Consider the following 20,960-nt stretch of genomic DNA (forward strand, 5'->3'; position numbering starts at 1 on the left):
TCCATCCAGCATCTTTGCTCAGTAATCCACAACAGGCAGCATCTCCCAGTGGCCACCACTTTAATTCCACTTCCCATTTCTGCGGTGATGTGCTTGTCCAGGGCCTACTTGACTGCCAAGTTGAGGCCTCATGCACCACTTTATATTGTCTTGGCAGTCTACAACCAGAAGGGGGCACAGTTCATGGAGCAGTTGGCACAATGCTATGACAGCACTAGGTTCGAATCCTGCGCGGTCTGTAGGGAGTTTGTACCTTCTCCCCGTGTCTGCGTGGGTTTCTTCAGGTTCCTCCACCACCATTTGGCATTCCAGGCACCCACAACCCTCTGTGTAAAATAAAAAACTTACCCCAACGTCTCCCCTAAACTTCCCTCCCTTAGCTTTGTACATATGTCCTCTGGTGTTTGCTGATCCTGCCCTGGGAAACAGGTGCTGGCTGTCCACCCTGTCTATGTCTCTCATAATCTTGTAGACCTCTATCAAGTCTCCTCTCATCCTTCTATGCTCCAAAGAGAAAAGTCCCAGCTCTGCTAACCTTGCCTCATAAGACTTGTTTCCCAATCCAGGCAACATCCTGGTAAATCTCCTCTGCACCCTCTCCATAGCTTCCACATTCTTCCTATAATGAGGTGACCAGAACTGAACCCAAATCAATACTCTAAGAGAAGTTGTACCAAAGATTTGTAGAGTTGCAACATGACCTCTCTACTCCTGAATTCAATCCTATTATTGAAGCCCAGCATCCCATCAGCCTTCTTAACTATCCTATCAACCTGTGTGGCGACCTTGAGGGATGTATGGATTTGGATCCCAAGGTCCCTCTGTTCATCCACACTCTTAAGTAACTGACCATTAACCCTGTAATTCAGCCTTCTGGTTGGTCCTTCCAAAATACATCACCTCATACTTATCCAGATTGAAATCCATCTGCCACTTTTATGCCCATCTCTGCATCCTGTCTATATCCTCTTCTAACCTTCGACAACCTTCAGCTCCATCCACAGCTCCTCCAACCTTCGTGTCATCCGCACACTTACCCATCCTTCTGCCTCTTCTTCCAGGTCATTTATAAAAATCACAAAGAGCAGGGGTCCCAGAGGCACTCTACTAGTAAACCACTTCCAAGAAGAATACTTTCCTTTCACTACTACTCTCTGCTTTCTTCCTACAAGCCAATTTTTTATCCACACGGTCAAGGTTCCACTGATCCTGTGCCTCATGACTTTCTGGATGAGCCTCTCGTGGGGGATCCTGTCAAATGCCTAGCTAAAATCCACATAGATCACATCTACCACCCTACCCTCATCAATTTCTTTTGTTACCTCCTCAAAAACTCACTTAGACTTGTGAGGCACGACCTTCCCATCACAAAGCCATGCTGGCTATCCTTTAGTAAACTGTACTTCTCAAAATGCCTCATAAATCCTATCCTTAAGAATCCCCTCCAATAGTTTTTGCACCACTGATGTAAGACCCCTGGTCTATAATTCCTAACACTCTCCCTATTACCTTTTTTAAACAAGGGGGCGACATTTGCCATTCTCCAATCCTCCAGCATCTCCCTTCTGGCCAAATAGGATTCAAAGATCATAGCTACTGCCCTGGCTATCTCTTCTCACTTCCCATGGTAGCCTGGGGTCAGGGGACATGTCCGGCCCAGGGGACATCAATCTTGATGTTTTTAAAAAGATCCAACACTACTTTTTCCTCAATCTCCGCATTGTCCAGCACACAGGCCTCACCCTGAGAAAGGTCCTTTTCTCTTGTGAATACTAATGCAAAGTATTCATTTAAAACGTACCAAACCTCCTTCAGCTTCAGGGACATATTCCTTCCTTTTTTGACCCTACCTTAATTCTCATCATCCTTCTTCACATACGCATAGAATGCCTTGGGGTTCTCCTTAATCCTACATATCAAACCCTTCTCATGTCTCCTTTGAGCTCTCCTAAGCTCCTTCCTGGCTACCACATACTTCTCATGAGCTCTTCCTGTTTCCTGCTTCCTTCTTCCTCTTGACTACTTGTATGACCTGTTTCGTCAGCCACAGTTCCCTTTTTCCTACTATCTTTTCCCTGTCCCATTGGGATAAACCTATCCTGAACCCAGCACAAGTGGTCCCTGAACTTCCTCCATGTTACTTCTGTGCTTTCGCGAGTTCCTCCCTCGTCCCCCTTTAGCTCTTCCCCATTTCCCTATTTTATCCTTTTTCATATTGAAGCTAAGGGAGTGGTGGTCACTCTCACTACCCTTTAAAACGTATGGGGGGTGGGGGGGGTTTGCAGGTTAATTAGGTAACACAGACCCGTGGGCCAGAACAACCTGTTACCATGCTGTACATCTATAAAAAACCTCTAGTAACCCCCTCGCTTTCCTCGATTCCTCTCCAACCCCTCAATCCGTCCATCACCCACACCTTCATCTAGCTCCTCGCCTCAACGTCATTTGAGATCTACTGACCTTTATCCGAGAGGAACTTCAACCCTCTGCCACCTCCTAATCATGACTGTTTATCCCATTTCACCCCCCCCCACCCCACCATCACCTGGCAGCTCATGCCCCTCCTCTATTATTCAGGCTTCAGCCCGTTTCTTGCCAATCCCGATTAAGGGGTTTCAGCCCAAAACGTTGACGGGCTATCGCCTCCCACAACCCTGCCTGATCCGCTGAGAGATGTTCAAGTTTCCCACCATCAGGAGATTTGGTTTGCCTGCCATTATAGTTTTTTTAAAAAATGAAGGCCAGCACAGTTATTAGAGCGCCAGCGACCCAGGTTAGCCACCCATTTGGGCTCCAGGCCACATCCCAATCCTCCCCCCTGTGGTGAATGTCTGTCAAGCTGCCTGTTGCCCCTCTGGCGAGCTTTGCTGTACTAACATTGGCTGCGCATTATCTCTACTGTTAAGGACACTCCCCTTGGATATAACTGTATATGCATCTATTGTCTTTCATTATTGTACCATGAGTTTCTGCTAATAAGATTGAAGTGCCAGTTGAAGGAGACCAAGACGATGAGGTCAAACAATATTCATGGCTTTTATTAGCAGAAACTCATGGTACAATAATAACAGTTATATCCAAGGGGAGTGTCCTTAAGTAGAGATAATGCGCAGCCAATGTTAGTACAGCAAGGCTCGCCAGAGGGGAGACAGGCAGCTTGGCAGACATTCACCAGTCTACCCCCCCCATACAATGGCGCTGAGTGGGGGATGCATCTGGGGCAGTGTTGGGGGATTCTGCTGGTGATGGTGCTGAGATGGGTTGGTGAGGCCAGTACAACATGGCGGCCACCGAGACCAGCTTTCGCGAGAACGCCGTGTTGCCGTTTATGGCCACCCTGAGTCTGGTCAAAAAATTGCTGCACTGGCTTCCTCATTGAACTTTGCAGCAAACTGAATAGCAAGATGGAAGGTTTTTCCCCTCACCGCCCCCTTGGATCTTTCTGCTGCCCACTTTGGGTATCATTAGTTTAGAGCACGACCAGGTAGAATGCAAGAAGGTACCGGTTTCTTCCCCACATCTAAAACACATATTGGATATTTTAGAATTTAATTTATGCAACTTCTGCAGGGTAAGATACAACTGATGCAAAACGTTATATTGCACCAGCCTACATCTTACATTAATTCTATTAGTCATGACATAAATCAGACCAGGGCTTATCATTCAAGTCTGATGACCATCTTTGTTTTTTTTGATTTATACAACTCCCGCTTAGGAATGTCCAATTAAAGCAGAAAGTACATCATTGATATAAATTTCTTAGTCATCCCCTTTCAAATCAGAATCTCCGTTCCACTGCACTCTGGTTGAATCATGGTCGGCCCGAATTTGTCTCTGAAAAATAACTCTGAATTGGAAGTAGCAGATTATTATTATGAATGTTGTATTTATTTTTTTAAAAACTCTTCAAGCGACATTAATTGCCCATGTTTGTAGTAATCTTCTACATATCTGATCCCTCTTACGGGACCAAGCATGTAGAATTGAATTATTCACAGTCAAAGGAATTATTCTATTTTGAATTGAGGGTGTTTTTGTTCCTGATCCAATTGTTCAATTTGTGCCAAATATTCAAAATGCTTTATTAATGGTGCCGCCTTACCAGCAGAAATAAATTTAGTATCCCATTTGTATATAAAAATCTTCAGCCACTCTCTGGCTTTGTGCAGTTCAATTTCCACCCACGAAGGCTTAACTCTTCCATTAATGAGGGAAGAGACAAATTTCATCTGGGCTGCCCAATAGTAATATTTAAAATTTGGGAGTCGTAAACCACCCATATGATATTTCCAGGTTAATTTTTATAGGGAGATTCTGGCCAACCTACCTTTCCAAAGGAACTTCCTGGGGAATTAGTATTAATACCATCTCTCCGCTGAACATCTTCGCTTTGTCCACGCCAAGTGGTCGACCATTTCAATACCGCGCTCCACTCCCGCACCGGCGTGGTTGGTCTCCCGCCTCATGCAGTCAAACCAAGGCCACCCGCAAGTTAGATAAGCAACACCTAATATTCTGCCTGGCCACTCTTCAAATGGATGGTATTAACATGGACTTCTCCTATTTCTGTTGGACCACGCCTCATTCTCCAGCTCTCCATTCACGGAGCCATCCCTCCCCCCGCTTGTTGGTGTGTCCTCCCTCCCTATATCCACCTAATACCTCCTGCCTGTGGGCCTGTCCTTCTCTCCTGTCCCTCCCCCCACATTTTGCTCATCCTTTGATCACGGGCTCAAGCCCGAAACATTGGTTATGCACCTTTATATTTGATACATCAAGTGTACGATTTGACCTGCTGAGTTTCTCCACTATTGTGTTTTTACTTCAATCACAGTGTCTGCATACTTTCTCGTTTTACTCATTAACACCATTCAAATAGGTTTCTGGAGACACTTCTCTGAAAGTATTTCATGTGTTCTGGTCAAATTTAAAAAATGAGGCTGATCTATTTTTGCTGGTTTTAGACTCAAGGTTGTTAAAGGATGTTATGAGCCAAACCAATATCTCAAAAGTCAACCAAGTCTGCGTGAAGGTCAGGTTGTGATAACACTGCTCCAGAAAAATCGAGGTCAAATTACTTCAAGGCTGAGCTCAGCAAAGTCACTTACCACAAGTTATTTGCACCTTTCATGCATCAGGCTCCAGGGCTGCATTGCAAACTGTCAGCTCTCAATTTTGCAATGGCAAATGCAAACACTGCAGCGGCTTCGAGTTTCAAACATGTAGGTGACTTGGAATTTGCAACCAAGTGTACTGACTTACAATTTTCAAAAAAAATGTACAGTACGGTAACAGGCCTTTTGGGCCCACGAGCCAGTATTCCCAAATTAACCTACAAGCCCCGTGTGTTTTGGAGGGTGGGAGGAAGCCCACGCACATATGTGAGAAACGTACAAACTCCTTATAGACAGCGCTGGATTTGAACCTGAGTCACTGGAACACTAATGGCAGTGTGCCAACTGCTACATTAACCAGCTCTTAAAGGTTATAGGATTTAATTTATGAAGACTATTTCATGAAAATAGGCCATCATTTGCTGTGCACTGGGAGATCAAGATAGATGCAGTTCATTTTGCAAAGTTTTTGTTTTCCAAGATGCACCAACAGGGAAGCCTGGTTAAATTCGGGAATTGTGCAAAAGTCTCTTCCCAAAGGTAACTTGAACATGACATTACAGATAACTAAGGATCACTGCTCATTCTGGAATTTTATTTTCATTATAAAAGAAGACCACACTGAATAATAAAACCCACCAAGTTTACTTTACAGAACATCACTACATGAATTAATTGGATTCAAATGTTAAAACACTTATCACAGGAACCCATCCTATTCATTTAGCTGCAGGTACATACAATAATTGTCAGGGTCTTTCAAATATTCTCTCAAATATTTAGAGTTAATAAAAAAAAATTCCAAATCTTCTTTGGAAAGGATAAGGGGGTATGAGATTATGTATTATAATTTACAATGTAATAAAATTATTGATGGTCCCTGGTAAGTATTTTTTGACAAACTGTAAGGTGATAGAAAAGCTCTTTTCTGTCTAGGATTGGACAGATTTTATGCAGGTGTGATACAGTCACGGGCACAGATTCACACGTGCTTACAGTTACTGCAAACTCACTTACGCCGAACTCTTGCTTTCCACAGGACCAAGATTAAAAATAAACACTGAAGTAGTTTATTAAGAATTAATAAAGTGCAGCCCTGAAAACAGTAATTACTGCTGCAAATATGCATTCTTTTCTACAGACAAGTTTCTTGTAAACCATACACATCGATCATTTCGTGAAATAAAATTCTTTCAAAATCCACAGGGAATCTTTTTTTTTTGGATAATTAGTATCTGTACTGCAAGCCAATCCCCAAGTTTTGCAGACTTACTGTTACATAGTGAACAAGTTCACAATAAGAAAGCATTTAATATCAAATGCAAATCGTTTCTTTTAGAAACCTCACTCTTGTCATGCGGAAAGTGAACTTCCTACGGTCTTCCGCGATGTACTTATAATTTAGCATAGCTACAGTTAAGAAAATAGCAAAAACATTTTTTTTTATACATCAGAGCATATACTCCACTGTACCGCTGCGTCAAGAAGCGTATTCATAATAGTCAGGCTGGAGAAGGTTGCTCATGGAGACAGGCATGTGTGTTCACATTCTTGTAGCAACTGCCCGGATAATGGTCTTTGACAAACATCAAGACAATGAAAGACATTGGCAAAGTTCGATGCATCTTTGATAATGCCCAGTGGTTTTCCTTTCAATAAAGTTATCGTAATTTTGTTTGTTTGATCGTTTGAAGAGAATGAAATTGTAGAAGCCTTGGCAACAGCAGTCTCGCGGGCGTTGAAGAGCTGGCTGAAGATTCTTTGCTTTCGCTGCACAAAGGATGCAGCTAGGGCATGAAAGAAACATCGATCACTCCAGTGATCTGGCAGTCAGTGCACGTCGGCCTCTGCACTGTGACAGAAAGACACTCGAATCTGATTTAACGTGTTACAATAGCCCAGAGCTGCAAGATCTGTATGTGGCGACAAGTGATTAGGACAGCCCGGTCCCAAAAGGGTTGCCCATAAAGGATTTACATCTGTGAGATAGTACACAGGGGAAAGGTGTATGTGCTCACACAGTGAAATTTAGAAAAGGAGGGTAGACAGTGAGAGTCTGGTAATACCGGCAAACTGGTTGTCCCTCAACACTCATCTTGCTAGTTTTCAAACAATGGCAAATCCCCACCCCCCCCCCCCCCCCCACCCCCCATCTTCCACCTACTCCCTTTAAAATCCAGTCTGTGCTTTTTTTTTAAACCTCCATACTCACTTCCACCAGTTCCTTCAATGTTTTGCTTCAAGGCACTGATTCCTTGCTGGCAAAGGAGCCATCAAAGTGACACTTGATCTTCTAAACAGCTCGCTTGACCATGGAGAACATCACAGCTCGACCTATTGTCTTTGAATTTAAGGGAGAGCGATGTGAACGGCAGGATCCGAGGCTGATTTTCTCCATCTTGGCACAACAGCTCCCTTGGCAGCACTCTTGCAGCTAGCAGTCAACCCACAACTCTACCCCAATTCTAGGCTGGCTGGCATAACCACAAGACAATCTGGTCATCTGAGTAGCTTTGACTTCAGAGCACTTGGTCAAGATAAAGAGCATTTAAAGAAGTTCAACCTACCCAGGGCCTCTTACGCCAGTCTGTGTAGCCTAACTGAAATTGGGAAAATGACATCCAGAGTGGAAGAGAAGGGAGAGGTCAGAAGGTTGAACATTTGGGAATGGGAACACAATTTAATTTGCAAGGGGATGAAAGATGATTGTGGCATTTTCACTGTATGGATGGTTCCAGACACAAACAGCTTCTACAGTAGGCAGTCTCCATTAAACAAGTTCACACATCATATTCCTGTATCTCCAAATCTTCCATTTCCGTCGCAATGAGCCAACTGGGCTGGGGAGAGGGGGGAGATGGGAAGAGTGGGATGGGGGGGGGGGGGGGGGGGGGCGGGCTTGGGTACGTGCCCAACCCACTCAGGGAAGACCAACAGGTGATCTGCAAACAGCGAGCACTCAACAGCAGCAGGTGGAGGCTGATCAACACTGTGCTCTCAGGGAAGCAGAGAAGGTTGCCCTAAAGATGCTGCAGTCTTGTCATTTCAAGTCCATCAAAGCAGCGTACACCGGAAGAAGCTGCTTTTCTTTGACTGGTTCTTGGCGGTAATTTTAACTTGTCCACTGCCTCCTGGAGGACTGTTTTCATTCTGGAAACAGATGCATCAAGTTACATTCAAGAAAGATGGAGGCAAATCAGACAAGCTCTTCATTTATCACAGCACCCTCCTGTAATACCTCCGAGGCACCAACACCGCCTGCATGGTGACATCTGGCAAAATGTCCGTTGTAAATACAAGTGACAGCTAACCAGTTTGCCCATCTGTTCATTGCAGCAAGATGGTGAACAGATGATTCTGAGAATCACCAATGTACACACCTACGATATTGATATTGCTAAAATGGGTTTTAAAGAAGCGGGCTGGGGCAGCAGTGATCTCTTTTCACTCAACAAACCCTCAGGAAACTACTTCAACAAGAGTCTTCCTTTGGGCCTCAGGAAGTACCAAGCCATATTGTAAAAACACAGGAACTCAGACTGTCTCTGGTCCATAGGAGGTAAAGATATATTACCGATGTTGCAGGCCTGAGCCCTTCCTCAACGTACAAGCAAAAAGCAGGTAGGCATCCAAATTAAAGGCTGGGGAAAGAGGGAAGGGGTGAATGGGAGGTGGAGGAATGTAGACCAACAGACAAAAGGAGTTCATTGGATATAATAAGAGGAAAGGTGAGAATTGATTTGGGCTCTGTTAAAGGAGAAAGTGAAAAGGGAAGGAGACAGACAGAAGTAGAGGAAAGGAGATAAGAAGTCGGGGAGGTGGATGGGTTTTAATGGAAACGGATGAGTCAATGTTAATACCATCCAGATGGAAGACTAGGTGTTGACCCTCCAATTTGCAAGTGGTCCCAGTCTGGCAGTGCTTGAGACCACGGACAGACATGACAGCAAGGGAATGGTTGGGGAATTGAAATGGGTGGCCACTGGGAGACCTGTGCTACTGTGGCGGACAGAGCTGAGGTGCTCAATGAAGTCTGCGCCCAGTCTCTCTACTGTAGAGAAGACCACAACGGGAGCATTGGATGCAGTAGATATGTGTTGCTTCCCTTGGAGGTACTGTTTGGTGAGGGAGGAAGTTGAGCATCTCCTGTGATCACAAGGGGTAGGTGTCAATGGGACAATAGGTGGAGAGGGAGGTGTGGATGATGGGAGTCACAGAGGGAGTGGTCCCTGAAGAAGATAGAAATGGGAATATGTGTCTAATAGTTGGAGCACGTGGTAGGCGGCGGAAATGGCGGAGGAGGATGCGTTGGACATGGAGGCTGGTGGGATGGTAGGGAAATCCTGTCCTTGCTGCGCGTGGGGACAGAGGTGTCCAGGGCAGATGTGCGGGAAATGAAGGGTATGCGGTGAGGGCTGAGTTGATGGTTGTAGAAGGAAATCTGCGTTGCTTGAAGAAGGAGGAAGACATCACTGATGATCTGGCATGGAAGACCTTGGTATGGGAGTAGATAGACACTACAGAGAGAAAGGGGGAATTCAGACCCTGCTTACATTTTGCTTATACCTTGAAAAGGACTAGGGGCCAAAACATATCTCTACCTCCTACGGGCGCTGCAAGATCGGCTGAGTTCCTCCAGCGATTCTGTGTTCTTACTACAATTGCAGACTTTTGTGCTTCATTCAAAATCTATATAGGCCGAGCAGAAGGGATTACTGCAGCTTTTAAGTCTAAAAGCAGGATTTCTGATGAAGCACGATGCTAAAATATTGCCCAGTGCACGATGCCTTCATCGCTGCCCCCAAACTGGAACCAAAGTTGATGGTTGGGAACCAGAAACGGAGCTTGTTTTCAAAATGGCACAGACAACATTTGCCACCCAATTCAAAATACAAGGTGACTAAAATGGACTGAAGGTTGTCGGCCAATTGAGTGTAATTGGGCAGTACAGGTCAGGGGCCAAAAGGGCCCGTCACTGTGCCGTTACGTCTAAATTTAAAAAAAAATCAATTCAATTTAGATGAGGGATCCTCTTAGCGATATTCTCTTTTCATTTAATAACCTGGAATAGCAAACTCCTGAATAAGAATGACCATTCTGGGGCCTTGCTGCACGGTCTGACTCACCAGAATTGAGAGCAAGCTTTGTTACAAAATCTGCATGCCAGCCCTGCCATTCACAAGGTGAGCAGAGGGATTCTGCTCAGCATTTCTTGGCTGGGTGATTTCCACCAACCGAAAGGGTTCATTCAATCTTCATTTGTATTATAGTTAAGCTTTCATACTTCGTGAAACTTTATTTCTTTTCCGTTGAAGGCCCAAGGGGGGGGGGGGGGAAAGAACTAGAAATTCATGGAAGACAGATAGTCTCCTTCTTACCAGGGTCCGACGTGATTTTTCGAAGTTACGATGGTTCAAATCTGTACTTTGAATTTTCAGTGTCTACCGACAGGCCCCAGATTCCACTGCCCTGCTCTCTCACAGCAGCCCTGAGTCAGTCCCCACACCGATTCCACTGACTTCCGATTCTTTTCGATAGCCGACGAGAGCGCCAGAAAGTAACCCCACCGTAAGTTGAGGACTACCTGCACTAAAACGCTTCACGATACAATTTTCTTGGCCACGCTCGGGACCGGAGGCAGAGCCCAGGAGACACTCAGACGGCATAGTCAGAAAGAGTGGGTGAAGCGCGCAGGGAGTACACGGGGAAATATCATCCGATCAACGAGCACTCTTGCTGCAAAGGGACAATTCTTATCACATTTGTACGTCACAATCCTGCAGGCACATCTTCCAGCTCTAGAAACATTTACATACCATTTTCTTGTTGAGTTTCGTCATGATATCTCGTGCAAGTGTAATAAACGCCTGCAACAAAATAAATAAGTGACTGACAAACGTGCTTGTTGTTATCATGCACCTGTGCTTCAGGAAATGGAGTGATGTTAGAAGCTGCTCATTTAACACAACAGTGAGAGACATCCTCCTGACAGATTGAAATATTTTGGGGCTAACTATAATCAATGTTGCTTTCTGCCTGTACATGAACACAGTTTAAAAAAAAAAAACACATGGTAGAAGCTCATTCTGGCTAAACGGAGGCTGCCTGATTAACTACTAATCCCATACGCTTTTGGAGGGTGGAATGAGACTGAAGGACAGGGAAAACTTGCAAACTCCTTACGAACAGTGACGGATGAAACCCAAGTTGCTGGTCCCATAATAACTGTGCATTAACTGCTAGACCAACCATGATTTGTACAATTTTACATCCTGGTAAGCAGCATTCCATCCACTAGCAACACTTTCTTTACTTTTGTACAAAGAAATATTTAAGACTGTCAACTTTTCCTGTGTTATCCTTCTGTTCTGTTGGAAGGCCACTGACCTGAAACACAAGGTGCCGCATTTTAACGTGCTTTCTGATTTGTAAAGTACTGCCCACATTTAGTTGAGTTCAACATTTTGCCTACCATTTTGATTTTGAGAGGCTATAAGGAATCACAAATTTAAAACCAACGGTTGCAAGCATTTTACGAACAAATCACACTAGTTCAGTGTGACTGGAGATGCTTGCATGGTGAACACAACTTATTTTGGTCCAGATTAGTTTCTATAAGAGTAAAGGAAAAAAAAACTTGCAGATACAGTTAAAAAAAAAATCAGGCTTAATGCTTTTGTATATTGGCATGTTTAGATTGTTAGCTGCATTTGACCTTAACATTTCACCCAATTAACTGCAGCTTTGTTACCATGTTTAGAAATGTTAACCTCCAACTCCTGAACCTCAAATTTAATTTTACTTGTTGATACAAATTGAAACCAGATGCCTGAAGCACACAAGAAAACCTAGATAGAAAAACAACAACTGCAGATGTTGGAATCTTGATAAATAAGTGGTATGAACTGCCTACAGAGTGGGTCTTTTTTTAAAAAAAAATTGAAGAGTCATGCAGCCCAACTTCAAGGGTGCAGACAGAGAAGAACATCCCCTGCCGTGAAGAAGCAGAGAAAAAGAATTGGGGCTTAATAGACAAAGGAGTAAAACACAAAAGTCTGTAGACTCCATGATTGAAGTAAAAATACAATGCTGGAGAAACTCAGCAGGTCAAACAGTGTCCTTTATACAGCAAAGATAGATACAGAACCAACATTTTGGGCTTGACACTGGTTTTGTATCATTATCTTTGTTGTATAAAGGACATTGTTTGACCTGCTGAGTTTCTCCAGCATCATGTTTTTACTCAGCAGCCAAAGGCCTTGCACGAGACCACAGTTATTGGAACCGGGATTTGAGAGTGACTGCGACTCAGGCTCCTGAAGGTCTTCGGATACTGAGAGATTTGTGCGTCTGAAGTCAGGGGTTGAGGCTGGACAGCTACAGTGGTGGTGGGATCCATGGACAATCAAAATTTCTGAAACTCTTTTAGTTCTCTTTTTTAGTCTTGAAAGTAGCATGAGAGTAGAAGCAACTTTACAGGGCACACACCGGAAAACAATTATTTTGTAGACATGACAATAAAGGGAATCTTGGCTCAGCAGGCCAGGCATTATCCATGGAGAGAAATGGGACAGTAGTTTCTAGTCAGGACCCTTTAAGAACAATGTAGGAAGGGGAGATAGGAGTAGAAGGGGAAGGAGAGTTGAATGGCCAAGAGGAAATAAGATAATACACGGCACAGTTAGCGCAACGTTGTTACAGTGCCAGCGACTGGGGTTCGAATTCGGCCGGCTCTGTCTGTAATTAATACGTTCTCTCCGTGTCTGTGGGGGTTTCCTCCCACCCTTCAAAACATACAGGAATTGTAGGTTAATCAGGTGTAATTGGGCAGCACGAGGTCATGGGACAGAAGGGCCTGCTACCATGCTGTACGTCCAAAACATTTAAATGAAAGAGATGCAGAGTGGGAGACAGGCTGGGGAGTGGGTGTTGGGAACAGCTAAAGGATAGATAAAAAACAGTGGACTAGGTTGGAGTACCCTGAAATTGGAAAAGCCAAGGTTACCCAGGCAGAACGACATGCTAACACCAAACAAGGTGGGCAAAGGGCTGAAAACATAAAAGAAAGGAGGTGGCAGAGCAAAGCAAGGGAAAGGAAATAAGACCAAGGAGCTCAATGCACATTAGATTTTCATTCATGAGGGTGGAAGTTGCTGGCAAGTCCAGCAATCAATGCTGAACCCAATTGCTAAGCATCTCAGAGTTAATAATGAAGGATATTGCTGTCAGTCTGGAATGAGTCAGCAAGTGATAGCTGCAAGCATTTCATCCCCAACTTAAATTGTTATGTAAAGACATGTCTTGGTCTCTGATCCAGCAATTTAATGCCTAGGCTATAAATTCACAAGAATGTTGCTGGACTGCTAGGTTTTAATTACAAGGAGAGCCTGGGACTTCTCTTGAGGCTAAGAGGGAGCCTTAGAGTTTTATAAAATCAAGACAAGCATTGACAAGGTTAAAAATTTGTATCGTTCTTCTTGGGTAAACTATCTAAAATTAGAAGGCATAGATTTAAGGTAGGAGAGGCAATCTTCTTCACATGGGAGGGCGATGAGTATATTGAACAGGCTGCCGTGGAAGTGGTACAAGTGCGGCAATTGTCATGTCAAAAACATTTAGTCAGATACATGGATAGGAAAAGTTTACAGGGTTACTGGCCAAATGCAAACAAATGGGATTGGCTTGAATGGAATGGACAGGCTGGGTCAAAATAACATATTCTGTGCTGTAATTTCCACACGCAGCACATGGAAAATTTATAAGGATCAACCTATAGGGCCAAGAGTACAAAGGTTTGATCGGGCCAGGATTTCTCCCCAACAGACCACCTGGGGGAGCCAATTTTAAACTGAAAAATTTATTTAATAATTCAAAACTGTACACTTTACCTACATACATAGTGACATTTTCCATTTTCTCCCCATCTCTCCGCCCCCCCAAAAAGGTATCATCTGGTTATTATCCCATTTTTATTGACTCGATGAATAATATATATATTATATTCAGGAACATACATTATACTATCCCTTTAAGAGTTGAAGGTTTGAGACTGGTGATCACCACTGAACTTTATATATGGTTCCCAGATTTTTAAAAAAAATTGTCCAAAATTATAGGTAATTTTTTCTAATGGAATACAGGTATTCCATTCTATAAACCAGGGCTATATTTTCCAAGTTGTTGCCATCCTTCTTTTTGCCGCTGCTAAACCAATCATAATAAATTGTTTTTGAGATCTATCCAATTTTAACTGTAAAATTTTATCTTTAGGTATCTTATTTTTTTATTTTATTTGATTTAACATTAGATTCAATTCATCCCAGAAGAATTTTACTTTCTCACATGTCCAAGTTGAATGTAGTATTGCACCAATTTCTTGTTTGCATCGGAAGCATTTATTTGATATTGTGGGATTCCATTCTTTTAATTTTTGAGGTGTAATATATAATCTATGTAACAAATTATATTGTATCATGGTACTGAGTATTTATTATAATACCATTACATAGTTCAGACCAAATTTTGTTTTTTATCCGTATATTTAAACCCTCTTCCCCTCATTTTTTTTTGTACATTTCTTTATAATTTTTATTATTTTGTAATTTAATATGCATATGTCTCCAGAATGGAGGACCATCGCCTTCCCAAGATCGTGTTATATGGCGAGCTCTCCACTGGCCGCCGAGTCAGAGGTGCACCAAAGAAGAGGTACAAGGACTGCCTAAAGAAATCTCTTGGTGCCTGCCCCATTGACCACCGCCAGTGGGCTGATATCGCCTCCAACCGTGCATCTTGGCGCCTCACAGTTCGGCGGGCAGCAACCTCCTTGGAAGAAGACCGCAGAGCCCACCTCACTGACAAAAGACAAAGGAGGAAAAACCTAACACCCAATTTTCCCCTGCAACCGTGTCTGCCTGTCCCTCATCGGACTTGTCAGCCACAAACGAGCCTGCAGCTGACGTGGACATTACCCCTCCATAAATCTTCGTCCGCGAAGCCAAGCCAAAGAAGAGAGGAATACATTTTTAAACTATTAATTATATATTCAAAACAACTCGACTCAGGTAGTCTTAAACTTGTTCCCATCTTCTCCTTTAAATATGCTTTTAAATTGATAATAAGAAAATATTGTGTCATTCGACATTTCATATTTATCTTTCAATTGATCAAATGACATTAAAATAATACTAAAAAAAAATCTTCTATTCTTTTAATTCATTTTCTTGTCTGTCACTTTTAAACCTGCATTTTGTAACCTATTTATTTTCTGTGATTTTTTTTGCCAGTTCCTCGTATTCCGGATAACATCAGAATGAACTGCTAGTTGTTTCACCCCCCTACCAGTGCCCCTCCCCCCAATAGATGCTGACTATCCTGTCAAATATTTGTTTCAATTTCAATCTTTGTAACTACATTTTCAATTAAAATTCATACTGTAATAACAAATATATACCTTGATGAAGGCCTCAAGCCCAAATGTCGGTATCTTTATCTTTGCTACATAAAGTACACGATTTGATCTGATGAGTTGTCCCAGGATTGTCTTTTTACTTTAATCACAGTGTCTGAGAACTTCCAGTTTTACTACTATGTAATAATAACCACAGTGCTTTCAATCAGGATGCAGCTATTTTTCCGGCTTTCTTACCTCTTCAACATTTATGCTGGATTTTGCGCTGGTTTCCAGGAACTTTATCCCATAATCTATCGCTAACTGTGGAACAGTAAAAATAAGCAATTAGAAAGAAAGCAAGCTACATTTAAACAATGAATATTCAAAATAAAGGCAACAATTTTTGTTACCTTACCTTTTCTCCTCGTTCCTTTGACACTTGCCTTTTCTCATTCATATCGCACTTGTTGCCTAGAATCATTCTTTCTACATCTGAAGACGCATGCTAAGAAACAGAGGTAGTTTATTTAGACATACAGCCCGGTAAAAGGCCCTTCGGCCCATGAGTCTGTCACCCAAATATACAATTTCTTTTTGAATTTTTGATTTTCTGAGACTCACTCAAATTCAAAAGAGCACAACCTTCTCAACAATGATATATTACACTCAGAATCCATTCCCCCCACCCCCCCCCCGCTCCCTTCCTTCCTTTACCCTAATACCACAAGGAAAAGATTATGTAAATTAAACAAACATAAAGAAGCACAAATCTATAGTTTCAGACCCTTAAAGGAACCAAATATAAACCCAGAGTAACAAAGTAAAATGAAAAAGATACAAAACAAGAACACATCGTCTGCCCCACGACCCCTTCATTTCTCTCAATCGTTCCAACTATTAGAACGGATTTTTACCTTTCTTTCATTTGAAAAGGGGACATCTGGTAACCTATAAGCTGCAGATAGGGTTACCACACCCCAACGAATGTGTCATATTTCCTCTTTAAACTACATATGATTTTCTCCAGGGGAATACAATCTGCATTTCCATATTCCATCGTGTAATATTTAGTTGGGAGTCGAACTTGCACACGACCGACAAGGCAACATTCACAAACTGAATTTGGTATCTGGACAGTTTAAAACACCAGGGAATATTTCTCAGAAGGTATGATTCTGGGTCCTGTGGAAAATCCACCGTTGCAATTTTTTTCAGAATGTCCACCAGGTCTTCCCAGAAGGATCTCACCATTATACACAGCCAGGTTGAATGGATAAAGGCTCCAATCTCCACATCACACCTAAAGCACATTTCCGAGATTTCTGATTTAGATTTATGTAGTTTTTGTGGTGTGAGGTACAGTGGATGCAGGAAATTGTATTGCGCCAACCTGTATCTGGCATTAATAACAGTTGTCATACTGTCCCAACAGAGATCTGATCAGCATCACTCTTGGATTGTTGTGCCCAAGTCCGTCTCCCACCTTTCCCTTGCCTTATGCAAGCCCAGCTTCGGGCCCTCACTTTGGAATAGGAGATGCATCGTAGAAATAAACTTGAATGTATTCCCCCTTCGAATTACAATCTCCATGTCGCTACACACGGGCAGGGCCATAGACGGTCCCAAATCATTCCTATTCCTCAGCTGTTCGAATGACATGAGCTGCCCTCGTTCATAACAATCCTCGATACACCTGATCCACTTCTGGCGCCAGGTGTCCAGGATCTTATTATCCACACTGTGCAAATACACCTGTGTTCCAAATTAACCTACTAACCCTGTACGTCTTTGGAACGTGGGAGGAAACCGAGCACCCAGAAGAAACCCATACGAACACGGAGAGAATGTTTACTCAATGCAAACAGCAAATTTTTTTTTTTTTAAAAAAGTTAGAATTACAGTACTACTGGGATTTACCCTGGATAACAGTAATCTTGACCTTCGGGATTCCTTCAGATTACAACGGTTGGAAAGCATTGCTCTTTACCTTTCCATCCTGCAAAAAGCCAGCAAATGAAAAAAAATGGCTCAAACTGATGCAAATCAGAATGACCAAAGAAGGGAATTTTCAATAATAGCAAGGAGCCTGTGCAGTGAGGCCTAACATATATCATAAGACCATAAACTATAGGAGCAGATGTAGGCTATTCGGCCTGTTGAATCTGCCTCGCCATTCCATCATGAACAGATCCATTCTCTCACTCAGCCCAACTCCCCTGCCCAGCTATAAATTTTGGCCTTAAATGCACCCAGCGCCTGGCCTCCACAGCCACCCGTTGCAACAAATTCCAAAGGTTCCCTCTTTCCAAGTGAAGGTGACAGAATTTTAATGTATTTGCTCCAAGTTCATTAAACATTCAGCTTTAAATCAGGTAATTTTTCAAAAGCAAAATGATAAATTTATTAATGATCGCCACAACTAAATTGTTTAAATTGGAATCTCTCTTCCAACTTAGGACAGGAACAGTGAGCTTAAAGATTTTCCATGAATCTGTGGCTTTGTTTTCTGTTGGCATGTAGCAAATGTGAGCTAATGCATATTACAAATACTTCTTAGTGACCCACTGAACTTTGAAACTCAAAGGCAGACGGGAAATCAACAGGGTAAACCAGTTTGTGCAGATTGTTAATTGGGTAATTTACATAGAAATTAGGAATTATTCTGAAATTTTTTTAATAGCATACTTAACTCTGTTGTGTCCCAATGTGGTAATTTATACAGGGGTACCCTAGGGCACTTCTACACAGCCATCCTGTGTTGCTGAACTTGTCGGGTGGGGGGTGTCGGTTTTTTTAACTGAGTGGCTGTGGTCAATTTACACCACCGCTGCTCTGTAAAAATTGTAGGGGTACCCGTGGAAAAATTACGGGACGGAATTTGTGTTAAAAATTCCATCCTGACATTTTAACACTGCCACCGGAGCAGGAAATTCCTGCTGTTCAGTGGCTGTGTAAAATGCCCAATCCAGGGTAAAATTCTCTGCTCACATCAGAATTTAACAATGAACTTGACTGCTGAGGAGAAAGTTAGGCCAGAGCTACTAATTCTAAACAGTTGTAACACTCAGCTTGGGTGAGTTCCTTCTTTGTCCTTAATATTTTTTTTTAGACTGCAATGTAGAGAAATATCGCTGAAAAATATCAATATAATTACTGCCCGCGTGGTGTTCACACTGGGCACCTCTTTAGACTGCAAGTACCCGAGTGCAACCATCCCGGTGGTTTGAAGTGCAGTAGAGTGGATGAATTTTTCCAGTGCGATTTATACTGCAGGCTTCCTCCAAAAAACTGTAGGGATCCTGCAGGATAAACCGTGGTGCAGGAATGGACTCAAAATTTCTTCTTTGACAGCCCGTGTAGCGGCACAATTCCTTGATTATGCCGTTACATGCCTGCAGTCTAAAAAGTACTCTTGTAAACAGCGACCACACTTGGCTCTTGGCAAAAATCTCAATCTGTTAGTCTTTCAATTACATTTTTTAAATTTAAATTTTTAATTAATAAAAAATTAGATATACAGCACATCAAAAGGCCCTTTCTGCCCACGAGCCCTTGCGAGGGGCTGAATGCGTAATAGAGCTTATTGTCATATACACATAAAGATGACACCCCCAGTGCTTTCTTGCTGCAGCCGACCACAGTCCACTAAGTTTCTGAAAGTGCAACCAACAAGCCGAACGTTGTTCTGTGATCCTACATTAAATATAGTGCTTTCTACAAGTTACTTCAGCCTCTGGAAATCTATATTAGTTGAAAAAGAGTCTCAAAGTGATGATGCAAAAAAATCCCAATGTCACGACAAAGTTTACTCTGTATTCAGCATCTTTGTAACAGGCCTGCGCCAAACAAGATGCCAAAACACGAAATTTTAGCTGGTATTAGCACATTTCCAAGCTGTCAATTTTAATATACAAAATGGGTGTATTTGGGCAGCGTGGGCTCACGGACCTGAAGGGTTTGTACTGCGGCTGTATCTCAGAATTAAATTATCGGACAAAGCAAATATTAAAGGAAACATTTGGTCAAAACATACTTTTGTTTTTAAAGGAGGTCTAAAATGATGGTCTAAAAAAAAGTGCAGAAGCATCTGACCCATTAACTGGAATCCTGATTAATAAACGGCCCAAATTCACGTTGGTTTCTTGGACAGAAATGCACATGGTTCTGTGCAAACTGCTCTGACTCTTGCCCTGCATGGGAAATGAAAAGGGGTCAGGATCAGATTTATTGTCATGAGGCGTGTAACGGAAGCTGTTGCTTTGCGGCAGAACAAGGTGCAAAATTACTAATACAGTTCCGTAAATGCAGGATTTTAAAAGTAAAAAGTGTAAAAAAGTGAGGTAGGTTGATTGTCTGATCAGAAATCTGATGACAGAGGGGAAGAAGCTGTTTTTTTTGTAATGTTGAGTGTGTGTCTTCACGCTCCTGGTAGCAGCGAGAAGAGGTGCTGAGGCCCTGTGACGATCGAGGGGCTTTCTTGAGGAACTGCCTCTTAAAGATGTTCTTAATGGAGTGAAGACTGATATCCATGATGGCACTGGCAGAGTTTAGTGCCTTCAGCAGCCTGTTCCTGTCCTACGCATTAGTACCTCCATATCAGAGAGTGATGCCACCAGACAAAATGCTCTCCACGGTACACCTGTGGAAACTTGGAAGCATCTTTGGTGACATAGCAAATCTCCTCAAACACCTCAGGAAATAGTGTGCCTTCATCATAATTGCCCCAGGATAAACCAGGGATGGTGACCTCCAGGAATACCCTATGAATAGGGCAAGGAGTTGGGGCCCAGAAAGAGCAAAAATGGGGACTTGGAGAGATGCTGGAAGGAATGAGATAGTTTACAGGGAAAGAGAAGTAGGAGTGAAGGAAGAACTAACAGAGACACTAGAAATGTTGAAAATTAATGGAATGAAAGGAGTTATGAGAATTTTGATTCAAATCTGTATGGAATGCATGGAGAAAATGTGTAGAAACACTGCAATCGTTCAACACATTCTGGTGCAAGAGGACAATAGTGAAAGTTCCTTCCTTGTTTAAAAAAAAGAACAATCGTGAGCTCAGCATTTATAGACTACTCTGTTTAACCAGCGGTGGGAAGGGTTCCAAAACTATTGATCAGCAACTGGAATAATTAAAGCAAAGCCAAATGGTGGTTAGTCAATTTGAAAGAACTGTTTAATGACCTAATGGATAGAGTTATTGGGGCAATGCAACTTTTGCTTCCTACTTCAGCTGGCAGTCTTTTTATTTTACAAGATAATGCAGTGTACATTGACTTTAACAATTTTGATAAGATACTGTGGAAGAAGTCGAAAGTCAGCACATGGTGTAAATGGAGCATTGACAGGATGGACATGAAGATGGCTAATTAATAGTTCTGCAAACGGACTATTTTTGGAGTGGAGGATGATGAAAAGGGAACAATATTGCATGACGTTTTTATAAAAAA

The 20,960-nt window shown here is 42.5% G+C and overlaps 1 protein-coding gene across 1 annotated transcript in view; it reads right to left on the bottom strand.

Moving 5' to 3' along the window:
* Positions 1-5,691: 5,691 nt before the first annotated feature.
* Positions 5,692-20,960, bottom strand: part of LOC138745660 (ras-related protein Rab-8B) — an 81,084-nt gene continuing 65,815 nt past the window's right edge. The window contains exons 5-8 of the mRNA XM_069902912.1: positions 15,926-16,015; positions 15,766-15,831; positions 10,934-10,984; positions 5,692-8,267 (exon numbers count right to left, since the gene is read on the bottom strand). Of these exons, the coding sequence (XP_069759013.1) occupies positions 8,172-8,267; positions 10,934-10,984; positions 15,766-15,831; positions 15,926-16,015 (303 nt within the window). The 3' untranslated portion in view covers positions 5,692-8,171. The remainder of the gene's footprint in view (positions 8,268-10,933; positions 10,985-15,765; positions 15,832-15,925; positions 16,016-20,960) is intronic.

The sequence above is a fragment of the Narcine bancroftii genome, chromosome 11 (assembly GCF_036971445.1).
Source record: "Narcine bancroftii isolate sNarBan1 chromosome 11, sNarBan1.hap1, whole genome shotgun sequence".
Lineage (NCBI taxonomy): Eukaryota > Metazoa > Chordata > Chondrichthyes > Torpediniformes > Narcinidae > Narcine > Narcine bancroftii.